Source organism: Habropoda laboriosa, unplaced genomic scaffold, assembly GCF_001263275.1.
Source record: "Habropoda laboriosa isolate 0110345459 unplaced genomic scaffold, ASM126327v1 scaffold301, whole genome shotgun sequence".
Taxonomy (NCBI): domain Eukaryota; kingdom Metazoa; phylum Arthropoda; class Insecta; order Hymenoptera; family Apidae; genus Habropoda; species Habropoda laboriosa.
The window spans coordinates 207,311-232,184 of record NW_017100408.1 but is presented as its reverse complement, the minus strand read 5'-3'; the positions used below and the strand labels follow the sequence as shown (position 1 = coordinate 232,184).

At 48.4% G+C, this 24,874-nt stretch overlaps 1 protein-coding gene across 1 annotated transcript in view; it reads left to right on the top strand.

Annotated features, from left to right (window-relative positions):
* Positions 1-24,874, top strand: part of LOC108575456 — a 264,797-nt gene that overhangs the window by 146,213 nt on the left and 93,710 nt on the right. The window contains exon 5 of the mRNA XM_017938255.1: positions 11,045-11,234. Within this exon, the coding sequence (XP_017793744.1) occupies positions 11,045-11,234 (190 nt within the window). The remainder of the gene's footprint in view (positions 1-11,044; positions 11,235-24,874) is intronic.

The window sequence follows — 24,874 nt, the reverse complement described above, 5'->3', positions numbered from 1 at the left end:
CTCGTTGAATTTTCGGCTACTTTTTTCTCCGTTGCCTGTTACAAGGCGCCGTTACGGAGAACGCGGGCGAAGGCGTCGTTGAGCCGCATCGATGAATATCGGCGACGTTACAAATAGAAGGCCTAATATTCTACAGCATTACCGGCCGGTACAATTTACAACACTTTTCGCAGGCATCGATAACTTCACGTTCACGAGACTTTCTATAACCTCTACACCATGCCTACGGGAATATTTTCCCTTTACATCCACGCCTCCCTCCTCCCTAGACTGTCGATAACGTGAAATTTTATGGTGGGGCCCCGGATAGGACGCGTGACTTCTCCCCCGCGACTACGGCAAACTCCTGTCTGACATTTTTAAGAAATTCCTCACCGTCTTACCTGGCCCCCTACCCCGTCCGCCGTTTTCTTGCCGTCGCTCCCGGCTGACATTATGCTAACCAGACCACCAGCCCCTCGATATTTCGAGGTTTCGACGCTCCTCGTGATCTACGAGCTCTTGTCCCCCCTCTCCATGTTCGCGCTTTTTCGCTTGTTAACGTGCTCCTTGGTTGGTATCCAGGGAAATCGAATCGAAAGCCGCTTTGACGCTTTCGATTTGTTATTTCTGACTCGAAAGCGGTTGTTTTCTTTCCGCTCTAAGCGTGGTCCGCGTCCGAGGTGCTTCTCGAATCGACACCGTTAAGAACGACGAAGAAGTCGTGGATTTCTACGTCTCAGTTTACCGGGTTAATCCTCTCCGAGTTCATGAATTTTACATTATTCCCATTGGAGCGTATGATTGCTTAGTACGGGCTATCCTTACGATGGCCTCGGATTTTTCACGGGTCAGAGAGAGGATAATCGACGAGGTTAAACATCTTGATATCGAGCGAAACTTGCGAGGGGTGGAGTGAGGGCAGACCGGCTATGATTTATTTTGAGGCATTTGGGTGCTCAGACGTGTTCCTGTCATGCGCGTGGCATATTTCAGCGTTATTTCGACGACGGAAACTCGATACGCGCCGCCGCGTCGTCGGGACAACGAAATCGGGGAGCGATCGTTGCCCGTCGACGTCGGTTTGTCGAAAATTTATTCGTCCCACCGACATGTGACTGGCTCTCGCTTTGAAGAGAACCGACAGCCAACGAGCATCGTCACTGTTGACAAATGAAAGTTACTCGATATTGCGCCAATAAAATTCTACCCGTCCAATAAATGCCCCGGCTCGCTTCAAACAGTGACGCGCGCTCCGAAAAACCCTATAAACCAACTGAAAACTCTCTTTTAACCTTCTCTCTCGCTTATTCTTTAATCTCCGAAACTTGGAAAAAGAAACAAGTACAGCGAAAACGAACGTGATTATCCTTTTTACAGCGACTGTTCTAACAGCAGTTTCAGTTTGAACAGCGACGGTAAACCGGTGAAACAATCGTGAAATTCATGAGTCGGACGTGAGAAACGGGGGTCGCGTAAAGCTGTCGCTGTGAAATTCGCGAAGACGCTGGAAAGTTGGCTTGCCAGCGAACGGAACGACGCTCCTCCACCGGAAAGGTTTTACGTCGTCGCGGTAAAGGGCCCCGGCGAATTCCCAGGTGCGTTCATATTTCTCCGCGGGTACACGCGGCCACGGAACTCTGCGCGCGCAAATAACTCTTGCGACAAGTTCCCGCGAACGTTTGTCCGCCGCGACGCCGAGTATTTACATACTCGTCTGCAGCGACGACGCGAAGAGGCTAGGCGTAGCGTTTCGCCGTCGAATCGTCGATCTTACGACGACCATTAGCCAGTTTTGGGGAGAACGTTGAAACTTTTGGATTTACGGCTGGAACGGCGAATCTCGAGGATCTGCTTTTCTAGACGGCCCCTGGAAATTGCCTCTTCTCTAAGTTGCGCTGGATTTATCTGATTTTCGAATATGTACCGGGTGTTTCGTTTATTGTCGACGTTTACGATACCTCTGCTGTCGATGCAAGCGTGAAAATGCAGCAGAACTTGTTCGATATTTTTTCTACTCTCGGTAATTACTTGGGTTTACGAGCCAGAAAATTAACTTCACCGCTGTCGAGAGAAGTTGGCAATTCTACCAGTCGGCTTGATAAAGCGACGAATATCTTTCCATCAGACGAGGCCAAGAAAACGATCGGTCCTCGAGGAGGGTGGTGTCCGATGGCAGCGGCAATCAAACTTTTCCGTAACACAAATCAGATTTCCACGGTTGCTCGCTCAATCTCCCCCTGTCCTTCCCTTTGTCGCCACCTCTCTGAATATTTATAGTCACCGAGTCCAAAACCGATTCGAAATATCCACGGCGAGAAGAAGAGCGAGGTATCTTCGTAATACGACTTCTAAATCAGGACAATGTTCGAAAATTACGCGTGTAACGTGGCGTGAAATGAACTGATCGACTGTCGCACACCGCTAACTTTCTGCCTAGACCTTCGACTATATTTCACAGTTCTCCTGGTAGAATTACTTTTTCGCCAGGTCTCACCCTCTCTTTTCGCCATCTACTTCCTTTCTTCCCTCCTCCCCTGCGCGTGTTGTTTCATCTAGCTGGTCCGTTCCAGTCCGCTCTTTCTCCATGGCTGATAAATACGCGGCTTTTTTCATTGCACTTGCCACGAACCTGCTGCTGCTGCTGCATCGTCTCTGCCTATCCACTCTCTCTCCCCCTCGCTGCACCGCTGTGTGCTGCAACCATCCAGAGCGGCGTTGATGGACGAGGAGCAGCCGCGTTCATCCCCTTCCTATATACATCAATTTGGCGAGTTCGCGTGCGCGTATCGAAGGGAGCTGGGGTGATATTTTCCTCCACCTCCACCTCCTTCTATCTACCACCGCTCTCTCTCTCTCTCTTTCTCTCTGTCGCTAACGTCGATTTCACGTTCCCTCGCACGCCGCTCCTTTCTGTGTTTCGTTCTTATCAATTCGAGCGTAATGTGTCTGCAGGATGAAACGCATCCGCAGGATCACAAAGAGCCGGCTCTCGGTTGCTGAAGGATCGTCAAGGGGTTCGGTCCATCTGTAGCCCGCAATTTCCGCCTTTGCCTGGTCGCCAGGCTTTTCGCTTCATTTTTCTTTCGGTTGCACGACGACGAGGAGAGCCCTCTCTCTCTCTCTCTCTGCTCATCTCTGCCACGGAGTTTATCGATAAATACACTCTGGTGTGCTGTGGTAAATGAGGAACGACGGGGTTAGGTGTGAAGGGGGTGTCATCCGCACTTCGCATCAAGGTCGACGCTTTTCACGCGAAACTTGGAGATTTTTTCGATCGCTCGGTGATAATTATCTAGGACGAGAGAAATGGAGATTGCGTTACCGCGAGTTTTCTTCAGCCTGGTGAGAGTTTACAGGGGTTGTCGGAACAATGGCGGCACGCACGCTCCTCGGTGTTTGTGTACACGCGAGAAAACGGCGGAAGCAATTCAATCAGAGCAGCTAGCGACGACCAGCTGAGACATCCTTTCCCTTTCCACCCTGATCATTTCTCCCGGCATCCTGTATGATTTACGACACGGGAACCACGCGCGTACGTCGATGTAAGTTAAACGGTCCTCTTAACCGAGCCGCGCCGCTTCCTACGGTTATCGCAGATTTAGCGTGCAACGTGGAAAAAGTGCAGACCGGGGGGTTGTTGTTTCTCGTGGAAATATGAGGCGTGTTTCGTTTCGGTCGAATGTTTCGACTGCGGTACCGAGAAAGTTGCACAATCTTTCGTTTGTCGGTAGATTGTAATAAACGATAATACCATCGTGAACAATCATAACACGACTTTTTCCCTCCTATCGTTTATCTTTTTCTGCTGGTACGAAACGCGTTAATTACCGGCGCAGAATGTGTAGTTAAAAGTCCAACGGTTGGCAAAAACTATCGATCGGAAGGGCAGATGGATGGCGTACGAGTGGAGGATTACAGAAAAGGGTCTCCTCTTGATTATCTTGAACGGTCGAAGTGCGAACGTAGACCTGCGACATTGTGAAAACCTGGCGCAGAGGGTGAAAATGAAAGAGAGAGAGAGAGAGAGAGAGATGGAGGAAAAAATGGGCGGGGAAGAAGAGGTGGAAAATACGAGAGGCCGGTGAATACGTGGACGGGATTTTTCACGAATCGATTATGGCAATTCAATCAGGAACGGGCAGGATAGAGAGGGGCGGGGGGATTTGTCGTTTCGACGCGAGCTGAACGTCGGAATGCGGTTTATCCGGACTTCCATCCGCGCCCTCTCGGATGTTCTCCATCCATCCCGCCGGAATCCTCGGTGTTTTCTTTCCGTTTCCGGGCAACTGGATAGAGTATGAACGAGTGGCTAGGGAAGAGGGGAGCTAACCGGGGGAATGATTACAGAAAGGGGATCGGTACGTTTGTCGAACCATCTCCCCGTTGAATGTTAGAACAACGGGAAATGGAAAAATTGTATTCATCTGGAGACGAGGAAATATTCTATAAGAGAATCTTTCTATTTCGCACTTTGTTGTGAGAAGTGTTTACAGGTAACTTTCTTATCTCGTGTTGTCACACTCGGTTTATTTTTATTCTCGTGTCCTCAAACACGAAACATTGACGCGACCGACGACCCCCCACGTTGACCTGTGACGCCGGCTTTACCTGCCAATAGAAACTCGCGAAAGAGACCTTACTTCGGGAAAGGCGTTGATTGGCCCTTTCCTCGAACCTACAGCTACGGAAGAATATATATAACCAGCCTCGTTTAACATAGATTCAGTCAAAAAAGGAGCCTTGTAACTAGAAGCCGCTCCACAATAAAGCACCTCGTAACCGAACATCAACCGCACTAAACATATTCGTTACAATCTTCATCCCATTCCACATTGGGTTGAAAAAAGGACCGTGACGCCTTATGTTGGCTCCCATAATGTTCATGAAGCCTGATTATATAGCAAATAATTCTTTATTTGCAACACAGTTTGTTATGTAACAGTAATGCAGTGTAACTGAGTTCTGAAATGTGAAATGTGTGCGAGTCCAATGTCCTGAGGTTCAAAATTCGTGTAATCGTTCGTACCAGAGTTCAGATTCTATGTTTCACTAATGTGTTCTTACAACAATGTCCCTTTATACGGTTTTTGTCCGTCCATTTGGGTCCCTCGACGGGGGTGAGATTTGGGTGGGGGGCCAAAACTCCCAATCAAGTTAGGGCCTTGGTCGACGCCCGACGCCAACCGCTCACCCTTAGGGAAGGTGTGTTCTGGGTGTTGTACGCGTCACCTGAGCTTCTGGGAAAAACCCAGGGTAACGGTACCGCTCAGCTCGCGTGGGTTTATGATACGTCAATTGCTATTGAGATGCACGAAGAAACTCCAAATTCTCTGCTTTTATGAGAGGTTTGGAGCCCTCCTGACAGTAAGGAATAACTAACGAACGAAACCATTAAACGCGTATTCAAACCTTGATCTGAAAAATAGCAGAGTCGCGTCCGTATCGTAAACCTGGTCTAAACTTAAGTATCCTTAACACCTTATAACCGAATGAATAAGAGCACGATACGAAACATTTATATTTGGAGATGGAAATTTGGGATGTTGTATAGTGGGAGAGTTTGCAAATACTGCAGGTTTTAATTTTGGACTATTTGTTCTTCGTACTGTCAAAGGGTTAACTACCATCGTCACGATAGAAAAGTGACCAAAATCTGTTTCCAATTCCCCGAAACCAGACACCTCAATTATTTTAATCAACTCCTTTCGTTCGAGCTGCGCATCTGTTCGAGACAGACTCTTTAAAACTGAAAAGAAACTAAAAAGGAAGGTTGTGCGGTGAAAAAAGCGAGTCTGGTGGAATATTGCCGTGGTCGTGAATCTCGCGTGCTCGCGTTCTTTCAGAAGTTTTTAATTCCAGGCGGCCGCGTATCAGTCGCGTCGGAGCCGCAGATATGCGACCTTACTAACGGCCACCGACGTTTAAAGCGCTTCGCGCTATAATTTCCTTGATTAAGCCGAGATACGTGGCGAGTTGCCAAGGAAGGGCGGCGCGGAATAGGGGCGAGGGCGCGAGTGTCCGCTCGCTCGTAAATAACATTGCGAATTAAGCGTGTAATTTCCGTGCGAATTACGAGCTCGACCCTCTGTGCTTCTCGATACTTTCGTTACGATATAAAAAGGGCGAGAACGACAGAGAGAGAGAGAGAGAGGAAAATGAAAAAAAGAAACGAACGACGAGGGCTATAGAGAAGAGGGACAAATTTATGGCCACGACGACGAGAGACGAGGCTCTGACGGACTCCGTCAACGTCCGACACGGTCAGCGACGCATGATCGATGCCACTGCAATCCGATTACCCGTGAACATTTTTATAGCGTTTCGCCGTTTTAATGCCTTTTAACTCATTCACTTTGTCAACGTGAAGGGTAATCGATACGGCGTCGCGAACGAGATAGTCCTACGCGTTTACGCTTTTCAAGAGCTATCTTGCGATATAACGATCGCAAAAAAAATTTTTATTATTTATATAAACGTTAATTTTTCTTTTTCATTTTTCTCCTATACTAAATTACCGTCGCGACGCGACAAGTATTGTTCAGCTAAAAGCAATAAAACAGATGTAGAATGTCCTTGGTCTAGAGATAACTACATTTGGGTATTTGGAATGTTCAACATCTATCAGCTAATCAAAAGCACCCTGAGCTGTGGTGCAAGATTTTCTTCTCAGACCCTGGTAGCGAACGTGTTAATGTATGATACATACATGTTTATTTTTTCTTTTTGTTAACACTTTACCGACCGGTAGCCTATTAATCGGCTTTTTTGCCGCCAACGCTTACCGACCGGTAGCCTATTAATCGGCTTTTTGCCGCCAACGCTTACCGACCGGTAACCTCAATCACAAATCCAAGTAAATTCCTCATATATGTACAGATTACCACGCGGTTTGCTGTTGCGAAACTCCATTCTCCCTATCGCCGTTATTTTATTGAATACAACTATAAAACTCCAGGAGTGCATTTTAAAGAGTCGTACTTTCGATATATGCCAAAAATAACCATCGATTTTTTGAAACCGTCACACTAGAAGACCCCCTTAATACGTTCGCTACCAGCGCCGCATATATGCGGCGTCCCGATTCTTGTATCTGAGCCCAGTGTTCTTTTTCAGTTTACGATAACGTATTGCAACAAGTTTGGAAATGAACAGTATTGTTCCGTCGCGCAGGTACGGAACGCGTGGGGTCTTCGTTGATCGGGTTTATGGCACGCTCGCACGAGAAGGTTATTTTTGAGAACAAAGACGCCTCGTAGCTCCGCGAAAAAATAAGTAATTTCTTACAGAACAATGCCTTTAGAATTTCTACTTTTCCGCGTCCTCAATAACCGAAGACGTGTTATAAACCAGGGTTCCCGAAGGGTCAATCCACGCGTGCGTATAACAGCACTCTCGGCCGAGGGTTGACTTGGCGGGAATTTCCGACGCGTCACCGAAGGACAGCGAAGATGCCACACACCCGCAGGTAGGGCCCCACTCCTTCCAAGGAGAAGCGCGCTAAGGGCGCAATGGAAGGGTGGTACGTTCGTGAAAAAGCAATCAGCGTGCCTTCTTGCACTTGGCGGGGGAGTCACTGCGGACTCCAGGAAAATTCGGCGATCGAGCGACAGATTCGAAAAGGTTCTATCGAGCGAACACCATTAGATCTCCAGCCGTTTGAGGAGACATCGTTTTGAGACTTTACGTTTTGCTACGTTCCTAGTTACCCAAAATTAATTTGGCGGGTAACAGACGCGACCGCGAGCTTCCTTTTGAACATCGCAAGAGAACGCGACGCGACAGTGCCTTACATTCGATTTTATCAAATTTAAAAAAATTTTTTAAATTTTTGGGAGTTATACCTTGAGACTCATTTTGAAGAATAGAAAAATTGTCTGATATTTCTATCGAGCTATCCTATAAATTTGCAAAATTTCGAAAAATCCAAGTTTTCTTCAAATTTCCCTTCGAAAAGTTAGGTTTCAAGTTTTCCTGGTAGATACACACTGCACTCCCGAATCTTACTTCTTTTCACCCGGCAATCAGTGCATTGTGTAATCCGCGAATTTGCATGCAAACGAACTTGGCGAATAGTACATTAACGTCGCAGTATTTCGTAAAGATAAACGTACTTACCGACCGATAGCCTATTAACCGGTCAAAGTTTGATTTAATATTTCTACAGGTATAAGAAAAAGCGCGTATGTTCTCGCGCAATAGCCTAGAGTCTAAACAGAGCCGCTGTCACCGATGCATCTGTGGCTGAGTGACCGGTCGAAAGTGCGTAGAATGTTCAACCGCTACCGGTCGGTAAAGTGTTAAGCGGTAGAGTGTTTTTATCCGCGACATAACGAGCGTTCATCGATTACAGGCGCGCGGGAAAATGACCTTCCGCCGAAGATTGAGAACGCGCGGTACGCATCTGTTCCTCGTGATTGATGCGTAGATTGCATTTGCGCGACGAGCACCTGCGTCCCCCGGCTTCTCCGCTTCGTTTTCAGATTCTCGAAACGAGTCGCGGGGCTGACGAAAGGAACGACCGATTTTTTCCCTCCGCTCTACTTCAAGACGGAAAAACCCTTCCCATACTCCTGTTCGCCCAACCGTTAACGACCCTTTCTCTCATCTTCGTCCTATTTAGCCAACTCCACGTAGAACATCCTCGAATGGGTACACTTCATCTCGAGGCTGTTCTTGTTTACGTGACGTTTCTACAACCTGCAAGTATACTACCGAGCTTTCCACAAGTGTTCTTGCACGGGCTGCAAGTTCAACAATATTCGTCAGAGTTCCTTCCCGGTTCAAGTGGAGTCTCACTGGCTGCAACAGGTCTACGAATGCTAATTTCTGCCAAGTAACCCAGTGCTAGAAACCGAGAGAGGGAGAGACTCGTTCTACGCTTCCTGTACCATCGATTCGTCGAGAAAAAGCCGCCTAGAGTGTATCTTGGTAACACATTTTCGAACAGCAACTTTCTCCCCTTGACAACAGGTTAAATATTAACAGAATTAATTAAGCAAACGTCGGAAAGAAAAGTGACGCATGGAGTAGGGAAGGGGTATACTTTCTCGCAAACTACATTTCTCCGATCATACTGTTGACTCTGGCGTCTGGCTGTCGCAAAGTATCCCAAGTTTCCCTCCGACTCGAACTTACTTTCCCTGTTTAAATATTTGACCGAGTAAAATAAGTTTCTCGCGCTGGTTCGCCGTCTGTCGCGGCGGACGAACCGGTCATCCGAGATATACCCTGTCCAACAGTTTAATTTAATCGAATCCGCCGTTTTGTAGGTACGTGTGTGCAGGTCGAAACGACGTATCGTTGACGCCTCGATTATCGACGCCGCGGCGCGAGTCCCGACGGGCGGGCCAGTTGCACGCGTCGTCGAGCGTGGCCGAAAAATTGTCGTCGACGAGCGAAAAAAAAGAAGAAAAAAGCGACGTTAAAAACCGCTCGTGAATCCGAGTAGCGGCGATTCGTTCGTTTCGAGTTCTGGTTCGTAAACTCCACGCTCGAAACTAACACCGTGCCAACGGTGAACAATTAAAACGGGCGTAAAAGTTGAAACGGATCGGGGTGAGTAGTCGATTCGAGCAAGTTGGGACTGAACTGTGCGATGACATTTGTGGTGAACGATCGTCGGAACTGTATCGAACGAATTCAATTTTAACAATCTGCCTCTGCGAAAGAGGTGTAAAACTCGGTGGGAAGTTACACCGGTTTCCGTCTGTACGATGTAAACCAAACGGAGCCTTGGTGAAATTGTGCTGTTCGAAAGAGGAGGAACGCTAACTGAATGAAATTTTAACAAGCTTCCTGTGAAAAAGCTGTGCAACACACGTGAAATTACTTCGATTTCCGTCTATTCGATGCAAACCCAAACAGAGCCTTGCTTCGAATGGGAAGAAACGTTAATTGAATGAAAATTTAACTATCTTCCCGTGGAAACGCTGCGCAACACCCGCGAAATTGCGCGAATTTCCATCGAAAAAGGCTTTCTTTGGAAACAAAAAATTCTCTAAAACCTATTGTAAATTACATAAATCCCGGAGCTTATGTAGGAACATTTTTATCAAGCCAACAGAGAAGCGCCATGCTGTCGCTTGAAAAATTTATCTCCGCCAACTGAGCCGCTCGAGAGCCGGCTAACGAATTTTTTACGTCGCGTCGTCGTAGCAGCGAGAGTCGCGTTAAAAAAGTCATAGTACACACGAGCAACGGTATCTCCTCGCGAGACTATTAGCCTCGGTCCATGGAGGAGCGCGGCAAACGGCGCGGATTATTCGGACGCGTAATGCAGCCGGAAGACTCGCGCAAACCTTGATAACCGGTCCGTGTCCCCCTCCTCTGTTCGCGGTCCTTTCTATTTTTTATGACGCTCCACAGGATGGTCGCGAATGCTTGCATGCGTATACCGCAACGTTAGGGGACTAACTCTATAGTATAGAGTGAGAGAGAGAGGGTGTTAGCTCTCTCGTTGGTATTTCCAATTTCACAGAGCGTGGGTTAACGAGGCCCGAGGGCTGGAGAAGTTGGGGCGACCCAGCCTGTGGAACGTTCCTCCGTCCCCGTCGAAACTGAGCCCTATGGTCCCAGTGTTACACCTCTTCGCCATCCTCTGTCCCTCTCTGTCGCTCGCGCGGCGATTCTGTGCACCCCTTTAAACACGGTACCTTGGCGCGCACGCGGGGTTCCGGCACATTACCTCCGCTGATTACCGGGCTGCCCCGCGGAGTATGTCACCCAGTCACCCTCGAGACACATACCTTCCGGAATCTAGCGCTACCCTACGATTCTATGGAGCGAGGCACCTCCGTATCTGCGAGATAGGCATCGCAGGAAACGTTCGAGACGAAGGAACGAACGGCCGTCTGTGTAGGTGGTACTCTCCTGAGATTTAAGCGGTTCCCTGGTTTCACGCTGCGTGCCTCCTGTAGATTCTTGCTTTCTCGACTGTGTGAAGAGTTTATCAGACGTGTTGGATAGCTGGTGTGCATAGGGGTTTCTTCGGGGGTTCACGCTGTGGGAGATCATTTTTGTGGATGTGACCAATGAATAATGCCAAGTTTCTTTTGTATTACAGAGCAGCACAAAAGTTGAACCTCTCGTCGAGCCCCCATCGTCGACGTCGCTCAGGCGACGAGAACATCGGCTCTGACGAGCAATCTATTTTTCCAAATGGATACGCGGCTCTCCTACTCAAGTCTCCTCCACCTGCACCGCCTGCTCTCCTGCGTAGGATAGGCGTGAAGGAGCTCACCGGAGTCGGCAAGGTAAGCTTTTTGCATCTAAATACAGATCGCTTCCGTCTAAATGAACTGTATAAATCCACAAGCATTTGTCCGATAATAATATCCATTATCTCTCCGAACTTTCATCGAGAGCACATAAAACACGCTACATCGACGACCGAATGATGCCATTCGTCAGCCGCAAGATAACACTTGCACACCTTAACGGTTTAATCGGGGACAGGAACACGTGTACTCCATTCCCGAACGGAAACGCTTTCCGCTTCCGGCTCGTTCGACCATCGTTCTGGCGAGATCCGCGCGGCGCACTCGATCAGCCGAAACGACCTCACGGCGATCCCGAATCCATCCGTATCGGATTCCATCGTGGCACGTATACACGCGACCAGTTCTCTCTCCTAGGTATTGGAAGGCCGGCTGCACGGTCGCACGGACGTCCATGGTGCCGCGTGGAAATCTTGGCGAAAGGGCGGCCGATTTGAAATGCAGATGAGGCGTCTCGCGCCGCTATAAGCCGCGGCCTCCGCCGTCTCTCCACCTCAACCTCGCTCTCTTCCTCTTCCTCTTCCCGTTCTCGCTCGGATTTTCTTCCATCGCGACGCGTCCTTCTTACCGCGATTACCCGCTCGCTTGAATATTCGCCCCGTGAACCGTTCAACCCTCGCCCGCGCTCTTTCCCCGAACGGAACCGTTCTCGCGATCGATCGCGAACAACGGGGGATTGCATTAGGTCAACCCATAAATAATCCCGACTTCTTGCTTAATGTTTCGCCTCTCTGAAAGATAAAACTCAAGTGTCTGTATAATATTCACCTGAAATATAAGGCAAAAAAGAGATAAACGCAAGGAAAATTTGACAGAGCTTAAGTTCGAATAAAAATTTAGAAAAGATCAGAAATGTAGAAGAACAGAGGCGAAAGAAGAGATATTCGCTACCATCGACGCAGCATATGCGGTCCAGAGCGTACTATCGATTTTCTAATAGCAGCGAACGTATAAAAGCAAGTCTAGAATCTAATGCTTTACTCGAAATTGTCGCCGCGAGAGAACCAGGTCCCAGTAATCCCACTTTGCAGAGAAAATATTCCCCCGTTTGTTCCTCGGAACAGCGAAGAATGGAAAACGCGTGGACGTTATTCGAGACTTGTTTCCAGCAGCATCGAGAGATCGCGCATTCCAGAAATTTCTGGAAGCCACGGGATAGGCAGATAGTATTACGCAGACGGGGATGCTCGTTACGCGACGAGACGCGGATCCCTCTTGCCGTGGAATAAAAGCGAGCGACGAGCTCGCAATGAACCTAACCACGACGGTGCGTAAGCCAGACCTTGGTCCCGGCCGGAATTGTTGAAAATTAATTCATCAGAAATGCGGGCTTGTTGTTTACCGGCCGGTAGAGCTAATTAAAACGGGGCGAGATCGGTGGGTGGTTGAGGAAGATAGAACGACGGTCGAAGCTGTCGCCTTTAAAAGACGAGCCGCGTTGTTTCGCTGACGCCTCCGGAGAATACCGCGCGCTGGATTTATTCCACTTAGTTCTGATGTGCGGGAACTTGTGCTTGCCTGGGAAATGGAATTTTTGAACGGAAAGTGCGATTATCCTTGGAAATTATTTTTCAATGTTTCTTAAACAACTTGCAAGATTATTAGCCCTAATTGCATTCGTTCAAAGTCCAAGAAAAAAAGTACATGTTTCTCGATTCTTCAAGATTTTACCCTCGCCATTTTTTATTCAAGAGCTCCGCAAATTCTGCGAGAGATCGTGAAAGTATCGATCTCTGTTCGATGTCGATCGAACCTCCACAGTAGGATCGGCGTTAGCTTTCTCCTTTGAGGTGCGTATTTTTACCGCGGGCAAAGCAAAGCCTGGTAAGACATCGACGAACGCAAATCGAATGGAACGTAATCGAGCAGGAAGAATGGATGTCGGGATTAGGTGACAGTCGCACGCCAATGGAAGAGCCGTGCTTTGTCCGTGTAATTATCGTTTCTACGAGAGAGGTGGAGGCGCGCGCGCGCGCGCGTGCCAGTCCAGCACGGTTGGCCACCTCACAAACAGTCGAATATGTAGTGTCTCTATGAAGAGAGTAATTAAACCGGCCGGTGACGCGTCGAATACTGGCCAAACGTGGGTTTGCTTTGGCTTTCTGCTCGTTTAGTCGCGAGCCGTCTCTGCCGTAACCTCTCTGTTGCATGTGCGCGTTTTAACGGATGCAAGAGATTTTAGTGGAGCTCCTCTATCCGTCTGTCCGTCTGTACAGTAGCCGTCGGTACTTTCGAGCCACGCTGTCGGCTTCCAATTTGGCTTCCAACCTATGCGACAAAGCTGCGCTCTGGTTTCATCATTTAAGTACAAACTCCTGTTTCGAGTCGACAGCGTCATTTGCCTGGCAAATTGTGCCGTGAGTCCGCGGGAAACCGAACGCGTTTTCAGATTGGCCACGGTGCTTCACTTTTCTCCTCGTTTTCCTCCTATCGATAGAGTTCGTGTGAAACCGAAGGAAAATTAACGTTTCTCTAATTTGGGACACCGTATTTCCTTTCTCTCCCACGTTCTAACAAATAGAAAAATACAAGGTAGACAATCGCGGAGTATCGTAGCTTCCGAAATTTATCCTCCGTCGAATCGGCGCAATAAAGAGGTCCAGCTTATACACCGGGGACTCTCGGCCTAGAAATATTCCTATTTCCGGCGAATCTTGATCCAATATGCGACCCGCGCGGCCTCAATCTACGAAAGAACAACCTGGCAGATTGGTCGGGAGTTTTCGGCCTACGAACGCAAAGTCAATAATCCCGTGCATTGAAGGGGAAAGAAGAGGAGCGTGATTTTTATGGGCTCGTACGGACCGTCTACCCCCGACTATTTTCTCCTTTTTCCTGGCTAGTCTGGACGTGGAGGAAGGCCAGCAGAGGCGGTTGCGGCCAGCGGACCTCTGCAAGAGGAAAAATCGCGTGGGGTTGAGAGAGTAGAACGAAATGAACCGTGATCGGGCCGATGCTCGCCGATTCCCATCCGGGAAACTCTCCTACGGAACTGGATCGCCTCTAAGACAAAAGGAAGGGCGAGTGCACACAGAGAGGCGCGCTCGCGCGCGCTTGCCAGGCACTCCTGTCGCGCCGGAAAGGAACAACCGTGGCGGAGGGAGGGTTCGGAAATGAACGCCGGGAAATGAAGTTTTAAAGCCGGACGAGAGGAACGCGGACGCGATCGAGACAATTCGTTCCGCGCTGATGAAAAATGCGGGGAATATTTTTCCGCGGCTTATTCGAATCACGTGGAACGATGGTCGAGGAGAGGAGAAATTTCCTCGTATGAAGTTTTAATAGTAAGGGATCTTCTGTGTAATTTCATCGTGGCAGATGTATTTCTCTTGTTAGAAACGGTGGTTTTCAGCAGGGACGTTTTACGCGACTCATTTTTTACGGAGATCTTCAGAGGGGATGTTTCGTTGAATCTTTCCCTGCGACATGTTTCTCTTCAAGGAGGGAAAATTCCTTCGTATTAGAAGATATATTAGAATCCATCTATTCTTACGGATCGTGGGTTCTCTTCCGTTCGATCCCCGTACTTTGTTAACGAAGTTTGTTAAGAACGCGCGACATGCTTCTGGTCGAGTTCGTAATTCGTTTCCACGTCGGATTATTTCGACGACGAACCGGAGGAGTTCCGGATCGAATTTTTGCGAGGAAACGCAGGGAGGAGAGGCGGGGGAGCAATCGCGAACCACGATAAGGGGAGATAGATTTATCGGGGAGAAAGTGACCGTGGACGCGAGACACGGAAAAGTTTTTCCCGGAAATGATTTCGCTAATTCGAGAGAATCGACGTGCGCCGGGGAACGTCGACGGTGGTGGATAGCGTCACCCTGGGAAAAAGAAAGTTTTATCGTCTACTCTGATGCGCCTCGACTACCACTTATCTCCCCTTCGGCATTATTCACTTATTAATAGCTCGTTGGTTGAAAATCTGCTCCCCTCTATTATCTCTCCCGAACACAGATTTCCCCGTCGAATGTGTACCTAACATTTTCTTAGACGTTTCCGACGATAGAGGGCTAGCGCGCGGGGACGTCTGTCGCGATTCTCGAGTAAGATCGATCGATCGTCGGTTACTCGAGCGTGGCCCGGAGGGATAGACGTGAGAACATGCGCAACTCGACGAGAAGGAAGCTGCTGACCAGGACTGGTCGCGGTCAGAGGTTTAAACCCACGCGCGTTTGCTAGGGTTTATTGAAATGTCCGGTCTTAGGCAACCTTTGGCCTCTACTGTCTTTGGGCAGAAGACGAGAGGGTTGGCACACCCTCTCCGACCTCGGAATACCTAATGAGGACTTTTGATTTTGCCGGATATACCGGAGACCCAGACCCTGCCGGAGTTTCCGTAAACCCTGTCCAATTGAGCGTATCATTTGTCTCGAAGGGATGATCCATTTGCCTTGATGAACACGTCTCCCGTATACCTGAAACCTTGAATTATTTCAAAAGGGACAAACCCTCCCGAGTGCTGTATCCCTTTAACAAGAGTGAAATTATTCAAGGGCAAGGAGAAAAAAGGGAAGTCACCTCCGAAAACCAGATTTCTAATTCGATTTCGCGCTATTCCGCCTCTAATAGAAGATGATAACAAGCTTGTACGGCCGGTGGGGTTATTTTAATAATGAATTAATCCGACGGGGGCGTTATAGGCCAGCGAGGAGACCGACATAGGGGTGTTTGCGGGACGGTCCTTAGGGAGCATGGGTACAACCGTGGGCCACGCGGTACCCACAGGATAATTGGAGGTCACTGCGGTTTTAGGGACTCCGCCGTCGTCGGGAACCGTTCCGCTGGATACCCTTACGTACGTGGCCAGTATGTACGGCAGTTGAACTGTTGGCATTATCCGGATTCCTGATTCACCTTGCTGCATAATAATTAAGGATTTTGCACGTCGTGATAGAGTGGCCGTGTTACCGCGACTCTCACAAAGCAGCATCGTCGAGGAGGAAACGGTGGTCTGCAATCAGCGTGTTCGAGCTACCTTTGGTTAGATTGCCCTTCGAACCGTTCCTCGATGCACGAAAATTTCGATGGAAAATCGCAAACGTGCCGTGTGTAATAACCGAGATACCTCTAATTGCTTCTGGTCCGCTTTTCACGAATAAACAACGTGTGTTTACTCCGTTAACCTACGAAAACCTGCCGTTCCAAGAAATACCATTCGAAATAGGATTGTTCGCTGGAAACAATTACTCTTTATCTCCTAAGTCGCAAAGGAGGCGGAAGAGAGAAGAAATAGCGCGAAAAGAGTGGTTAATTACACGCGGTGGTCGTTTTTTCGGGGCCATCGTCGCCGTGACGCAAATATATCTTGGCACGATGACGAACCGCTGGCCAGAGAAGCGTTTAATTAGCGTACGAGCTTTGATCGGATTTCAATGGAGGTGCAATTAAATCGGCGGATGGACGAGTGACAGCGGCCAGGAGAAAACGAGAACCGCGGAATTATTTCCTTGTTGGCTCGCGGAGCTATCGATCGTCGCCGCCAACCCCTCGCGCTGCTTCCTTCTTTCTCCAGATTCTCCGGGGAGGCGCGATTTTTCCAACTTCGTTTCTGCTTTAACCCTTTCGTACACGCGTACACGATCGGAGTGCAGAGGCAAACGCTAGATACAGTTAAACGCTGTACGATATTTTATCGGACTCTTTTCGTTAAGAAATGAAGAAAAAAGGATTTTTGCTATTCGTGCGAAAAAAATTAATTGGAGAACAATTGGCGTTAGTGTGGCGTGGTTGGCCGTTAATAGTTGATGCGTAAATTACGCCGGTGCGACGTGATTAAGGTGTTGATCAAATGGCACGTGTCAAAGCGATAAAAAGGACGCTCGTTATCAGTTATGGATCTTTCTCTATTTTCGGATTTATTAAAGTTCCCTTACCCCACACTGGCGGGATACGTTTGAATCTTGTCAGGTTGATCGACCTCTCTTGGCTGACTATTTCGGGATCTATCTACTCGACGCCGCATTAGTATCAATCTGAAGCTTTCGCGCGGGCTTCGTTAATATTTGATCGCGATCGCGCTCTCACGTTTTCATCCGGAATTATTCCGGATACGTCAGATTTCATATTTCGCCGGAGTATTTTAATACTCCGATATACATGTCCTAAATAATTCTCAGAAATGACATTCGTTTACTACGCTTCCTCTTTTAACCCGGCTCTGAACGACAGCTAACGCAAATTATCATTTCAAAGACCGAGAATCACGAGGCAAGAATTAGCCAGAATATTCCGGCCGTTTCATTTCGAACGAAATATTAAATTCCACGCGAAAATACGCAGCTGTTGAGATAATCAGAAAGCAACGGAGTCAAAGATATCGTTCTAAAATTTCATTAGACGCGCGTTTGTAATTAACTAGAAAGCGAGGAAAATTCTCGGCTAACGTATAATTCCCGTTACTAAACTAAACGGAACGCCTCGCGATTCGCCTTTTCGAGCAGAGCGGAGATGTTTCGAACCTACGGAGAAAAGTATTTCAAAATGAATTCCTGCTTAAATCAACTCTATCCAACCGGGAAACCTCCGCACTCTCATCCCAGTGCAGCGCCCCGTTAAACAAACCAATTAATAGTTATCACACGCCTCGTTGCTCCTTCTTTCTCCCGGTTTTCCCCGTCCGCGTGTACATAAAAGAGAAAAACCAAGGGAGAGGGAGAGAGAGAGAAAAAAAAAGAAAATGTTGAAACACGTTGGTTCATACATCACGCGTTACCAACTCGGGATATCTCGTATTCGACGTGCCGATTCGAAAATGATGGCGATTGAAGAACGGTAGTTATTCACGAGCGTGTCCACGTATCCCTTTCGTCGTTCGTTCATTACACGAATGATGTATCACCGTGCTTCTCTTAAGCCTGTATTCTATCCAATAAAATTTCACTCGCATCCTGTTGTCTAGTCAGGAACGTGTACCGACTTTACCCTCGGAGGATCCTTCCTTCGAACATCCCTCTCTCTCTGTCGCTCCACACTTTTCCACGGTGTTCTTTTTCCTGATTGTACAGAGGTTGGGAACATTCGCGAACGTCGGACCAAGCTTTGCGATACTTCCTGCAGGAATTTCCGTGATCGCCTGTAAACTGGATTCTCCAGCCGGGGCCCGAGGAGCAGTTAGCCAGAGAGCTGGCCGTAGGAAGATAGCTAGGCGGAGGGTTGGTACTCTGTTTTATTCAGAGGATCGCGCACCTGTCTTCGACGAGTTTACACGTGGCCCAGGGTTGGTAATTTGGTGGCGGCGTGGCCTGTGGCCTGGAAGAGGAAGAGAGAGAGAGGTCGCCGCGCATTAGCCCTTTTACCGCGCGTGAATTTATTCGTGAGGGACCGCCGAGGGACGCCGGAAGAAGACGGTTTTACGTGCTTGTGAATTTATTAGGACCGGTTTTACTGCGACGGGGAGAAGGTGGAATGATGGAAGACACCGGTATCCGACGTGGACCGTGTGTTCACCGGCTCGCGGACGTTAGTTTTGACAGTGTGATTCGTAAAGGAGCACGCTCCAGTGACGAGCCGCCGAATTATTTGCCCGGCCGAGTGTATATTTTTACGGAAGCGGCTGCGGTCCGCCCCGTAACACCTGCCGCCCGTCAAAAGTTACTGCGGACTAATGACCCGGGGAATACTTGTTTGAAGCGGTACTTCCGACCGCGGTCAAAGTGCCGTGAAAAGTTTTTATTTTTCCCGCGAGTTTATTGGTCTGGAAGATATGGGAAAGAATAGATGTACGGGAGCTGTTCAAATACAGGGTGTTGCGGTTCAACGCAGAGAGGACGAATAAATTGCGTTCACAAAAAGCTATGAACGCAATCGTCAAATTTCTACATTCCCGAGTAACGAAAATAGTTAACGTTGCTACCAACTCGTGTGTTGGCTCCCACAATGTTCACGAAGCCTGATTATATAGCAAATAACTCTTTATTTGAAACACAGTTTGTTATGTAACAGTAATGCAACGTAACTGAGTTCTGAAATGTGAAATGTGTGCGAGTCCAATGTCCTGAGGTTCAAAATTCGTGTAATCGTTCGTACCAGAGTTCAGATTCTATGTTTCACCAATGTGTTCTTACAACAATATCCCTTTATACGGTTTTTGTCCGTCCATTTGGGTCCCTCGACGGGGGTGAGAAACCCAGGGTAACGGTACCGCTCGCTAGCTCGCATGTGCCTCAGCTCGCGTGGGTTTATGATACGTCAATTGCTATTGAGATGCACGAAGAAACTCCAAATTCTCTGCTTTTATGAGAGGTTTGGAGCCCTCCTGACAATAAGGAATAACTAACGAACGAAACCATTAAACGGATATTCAAACCTTGATCTGGAAAATAGCAGAGTCGCGTCCGTATCGTAAACCTGGTCTAAACTTAAGTATCCTTAACACGTGTATCATACTCGAGGAAAATACAATTTCAAGGGGAGGAGTGGAAAATTGAAGTAATCGTGAAAGATGTGTACAAGTGTAAATACCCAGCGAAGGGTTAAAAAGCAGGTTAGCTGGAATACTTTCCAACACTATCGATTACACTTGAACTGGTCACTCTACCGAACCGTTATAATCAACCAACGAGCACGCAGAATGTCTGTACCGAAGGGAAAGCTTGAATGAAAACATGCTGCAGCGTTTGTCACGCGTTCTTCACATACTGACGCGTGTAGCAAAAATTTATTGGCCAGCCTGACAGGGATTTCCCACCGAACAAATGAGAAATTCCAGAGAAAACTCTCTTTCTCTGTTGAACGTGCGAGCGATACCAGGTAAAATTACAGGGAAATTCGCGCGCGGCCAGTTCGTTCGTACACGATTGAATTTGGGATGGCCGGGGCTGAAAATCGTGTCCGGGGGATTTAAAGCGCGCGCCTCGATTCGCGTGTGCACGGTTTCGTTTCGGAACGGGAGAGAAGGGCAGATGCTCTCCTACGTACAACGCTTTTCGCTGGCAGACGCGGCCGCGTACTCTCCACCAGGGCCCGTGTATTTCGTGCACGAGGGCTTCTATTAGATCCTCCCCGCCGGCTCGTTCGCAAAGTTTCTATCGTAATTACCCATTCTAAGCGGTTTAACGAGCCGTGGTTCCACTAAACACCCCTGTAGCTACCTCTTGTTAGCCGGCGAATAACTTGCCCTCGCGTATTTAGCGGGCACGAGCGCAGCTTCTTCGCGTCCCGTTCAATTTCGGCCCGGTCTGATCCGTCGCCAGAGAACAGAGTCTTTATTCAACCCTCTACCGCGTTTTTCCCCTTCTTTGTATCGGATGTCGCGTGTAAAAGCGGCGAAGTCTTGAAGTGTAACGAATAATATCGCGTGTCTATGAGAGGAGCACTATCCTATTTGCATGGGCAATGTGTACTTGGACGTGAAAGGAACTGGATGTAGACGAGAACCGACTAGCAGGTTCGTGGCGCGAATGGCGCCCGAACCGAGGAAACGTTGTTTAATTTCGACGAACACGTCCGGTGCGTCGGGGCTTGCTGTGTATCGCGGACGAGTAACACGATTCCGGACGAGAAGCAACCGCAGTTCCAAATGAAATCCCTTCTGCACACTCTATCTTCACGCGATCCTCTTCGATCACTCCACTCCCATCGATCCTATTCTTTCTGTTCACCCTCTGCTATTGTCCTAACAGCGCTGACAATTCGGAGAAACAGCCGAAATTTCAACGGTGTTCTCTCCTGTACCAAGGAGAATCGAGACTAATTACACGATGGAAACGTTGAAACTTAATATGGAAAGTTACGAAACGTCGCGCAACCCTGATGTTCGAGCGTTTTCGACGATCGTGCTGAAGTCCCTCGAGGGTCAGAGGCTGCACGAAATGGCCCCCCTGTTCTACGTGTCTCTCTCTCTCTCTTTCACTGTGGCGCTCCGTCGAACCGGTGCCGCTTTAATAAATGTCCCTGACGCGTGGTCGGCAAGGGTACAAATCGCCTGGAACCGCAGACACAATGCTTAGTAATGGTGAGCGACGGGTTCGTGCAATGTCCCCCCGCATTACCGGTTTCTGGTAGCGCGCGCGATACCCATTCGTTATGTTCCTTGGCTGTAACAGCGTGGGCCGTGAGCGAGCGTGCGCGCAAGTGCTCGTCCAGCGCGATTTGATTTCGGCGCAAATCGCCGGACAAACGACCTTAATTAATCCAGCTCGTTCGCTATCCGCTCGAATCGCCGTCTGACGCGCGCGCGACTCTATTCGGTGAGAGGAGCGTGATCGCTTTGATCTCACGGCGATCGGGAGTTCGGAATTTCGTCGCTTTAATCAGCTTCCTACGCGGTTACTTCAGCTGTTCTCGGAAATTTTTCGGTAATACGTAATAAAAAATGCACGGTTTGAGTATTTAATAAATATTAGGTGTGTATAAGTATTATGTAAAACTGACAAAAATATAGATGTTAAGAATGTGAATGAAACCGTGATAGCGAAGGTGTTAATAGAAACATTATTCCCGGAATATTTATGGACCGCTGCTCAATTCGGGTGTTAATGGTCGACTCGAATTCCCTTTTTTCGACACGTAACATCGGTCACAGGGGATATTCCAGGCGAAAAGACTCTCGTGGATGCGACAGCTTCGGAGGAATTTCGTTACGAGCCTCGAAATTCCTCGCGCAAACTCCTCAGGAATTCTCGATTCGAAGAGAACGAAGCTGGCTGGGTAATACCATGAAACTCGATACGTGCGCGTGCTTATGGATTATCGATATTTACCTGTATGCAGGCAAGGGTTGAGCAGGAGAAGCGGTAGAGACGCTCGCGTATGTCTCGCCGCGAAGACCAACCCTCCTTGGATTCTCAATAAATAATATCGTCAGGGCTGGCGTAGAGAGAAAGATAGAGAGAGAGAGAGTTGGACGGTCGTCTCGGAAGCATTCATACGTCCGTCACCTCCTCTCGAATTCCCTTTGAATTTTACGCTTTACGCCATCGACGTCTCGTGCACTTGAGCTTTATTACGGTACATACCTGGTCGCGACAAAGCTAGATACATCCGGTGATAAAATATACAAAAACCAATGGCGCGTTGCTCTTTTCCGCTTTCGAAACGAGAGGACCTTCGATCCTCCTTTATTCCCTCGCTACTCTCTGAATTATCTAACCAATCCTTCTTTTCGAAACTATTAATACATTACGGTGACTGGTCCCGTTGTGTCCTCTCTCCCATACCCTTGTCGTCACATAAAAGGGAATGAAAGCTCACCTTTGATACGATTCATCTTTTTTAAATTCCCTCTCGATCTCCGGCGAACCTCTACACAAACACAGATTGTCCTCTCGTAATCCACCGTTCCTCGTCGTCGAACAAATGCGAGAAAAAGGGGGAAAAGGGAAAAATTAGGGGGTCGTTTGGTTTACGACGGCAGCAAGAGGCGACAGAGAGAGAGAGAGAGAGAGAGAGACAGGGAGTAGAGGCGGAAGGGGAAAATTGCGTTGCGAACGAGTAACACGAGTCGTTAGCGGCTAATCCAACAGAGAGCAGGGGACACGCAGGGCTCGAAGCACCGCGAGTCCGCCGCCATCGCCACCCCCGGGCTCAAGAGTTGCGCGAAAACAAGCGGACAGGTTTGGAGGGGTCGGTTGTAGAGAAAGGCGACGCCGCAGATGAGCGACGCGCGTGGTGGCCCAGGCCAGCCCCGCGCGCTGTTGATTCAAGTGGGCACGTGATAAAAATGACAATGATGAGTTAATGCAATAACTGTGTACCATCCCGGACCCTCGTGCCGCACGCGTCTACCAGGTCCGCGCGTTCCGTTTGCGTGTCGCCGCTGTTTGCATCTACATCGGTAGCTATAAATGCACGCTGGACGCTGTAACGGATGTGTTAATCACGATAGTTCTACTCGAGGACCCTATTGTCCATTCAGGTCCGTCAAAGGGGCTTGTACGGGTGCAGTTTTCGAACTTGCTGATTCTCTGTGGAAAATAGATAGGTGTACGGGGCGTGCTGATCGTTGACAAGTTGTAAATTTGTCTGGTACCTGCGGCATATCAAGTATTTAGAGATATACACTACCGGCCGAAAGTTTCGAATCTGCTACTAATTCTTTATTGATTTGAAATTGATGTTGCGGAGGTCAGTAGCACTCTATCTCATTTCGATTGATTTGAATAATAAAACATTCGTTGGCAAATTATTACAAATGCTAACATTTTTGGGGAACTTTTGTGCAATGCACAGTGATTCGAAACATTTGGTCGGTAGTGTAAACACATACAGGGTGTTTCAAAACGTGTGGGCATAACTTCAGGGATGGTTTCAGCACGCTAAAATTAGAAAAAAGAGTTGACCTTGTTTCCGAATTATAGCCCCTTTTGTACGATACCTGTTATTTAATAATTTTCGTAGAAATTGTTCAAAGTGGCCACCCTCGGCTAGAATGCATTCGTGTAATCTACCATTATCGATGTGAATTATCACTCAAATTGTTATGAAATGTATTAAACGATCCACCCTGTACATACGTATAAAGAATTGATCTTCCACGTATTTCAACGATAACTTCCATCGCAGCTGTGTAGCTCAGACACTTGAATCCCGTTGACCTAGCCTAATCTAATCAAACGTACCAATTCGCCCCCTTTCACCAAACGAATACAAAATACCACAGTTTTTGTTCCCTTTCGTTATTTCCTGTTCCTCGGACAATCTCCACGGCCCATTCGTCGGTGTATCCGTTGCAGCGTGCGTTTCCGGTAACGGAGGCTGTATAATGGGACACGGCAACGTTCGACCGACACCCATTCGGCGGCAAAGAGGGGCAGAAAATAAAGGCGGAGAAATACTTGTGGAGGGTAGTGTACCGTACACGCTCATCCATCCGGTGGACCGTTTCCCAATTCGAGGCTCTCGCGCCCTTTTGCTCTCTGGCTGCCCTCCCTTTTCGCCCTGGATCTCCATTCGCGCAGACAGAGAGGCTATAGGGAACGGCTTGGCGCGAGGAACGAGCGGGAGGGTGGGAACGAGAGGAACTCGGATAAACCGTGGCTATAGTCGATGGAAACTGTATTCCTGGTATTTAGCGCGGGCCCTACCAATTTACTTCGCGCGGGCAATAAACCCTGGCTAAACGGGATTAATGTCTGCCAGTCCCGTGCACTCGCAACTTTCGATCCTCCTCCGCCCGTCGGTTTCACGCGACCGAAGAAAACCGGTCCATTTGCACCGTTGTCCTCCTCGATTCCTTTATTTCCGAACGATAGTCTCGCCGAATGGTTTCTCCCCCTCGCTGCGCGACTCGAGCATCGAGCGTGACATGATTATGATATTTGCGCTTGCAGTTAGGGGCCGATTCGCGCGGTGGGATTTCGGGTGTTAGGGGTTGGATTGACACCTTATTAACCGCTCGAACGAATGTCTTCCGTTTGAATTAAATACCTTCTGAGTGTACGCGTGTATATGTATATCCTGGGGAGTGTGATTCGGTTAATATTTAAAGCTCGACGATTTTCTTTCCTCGTTTCACCGTCACGTGTTCGAGCTGCCATTCAACTTCGTTTTTAATATCTTTCACGTGACACGTGGTTAGGAGCGAAGGGGTTAAACTCACGTTTAAATACCGCCAGCATAAACAGGATCCATTCGAAGCGGATTTGCAATTTAAAAAGGCTCGTTAGAATCGAAGC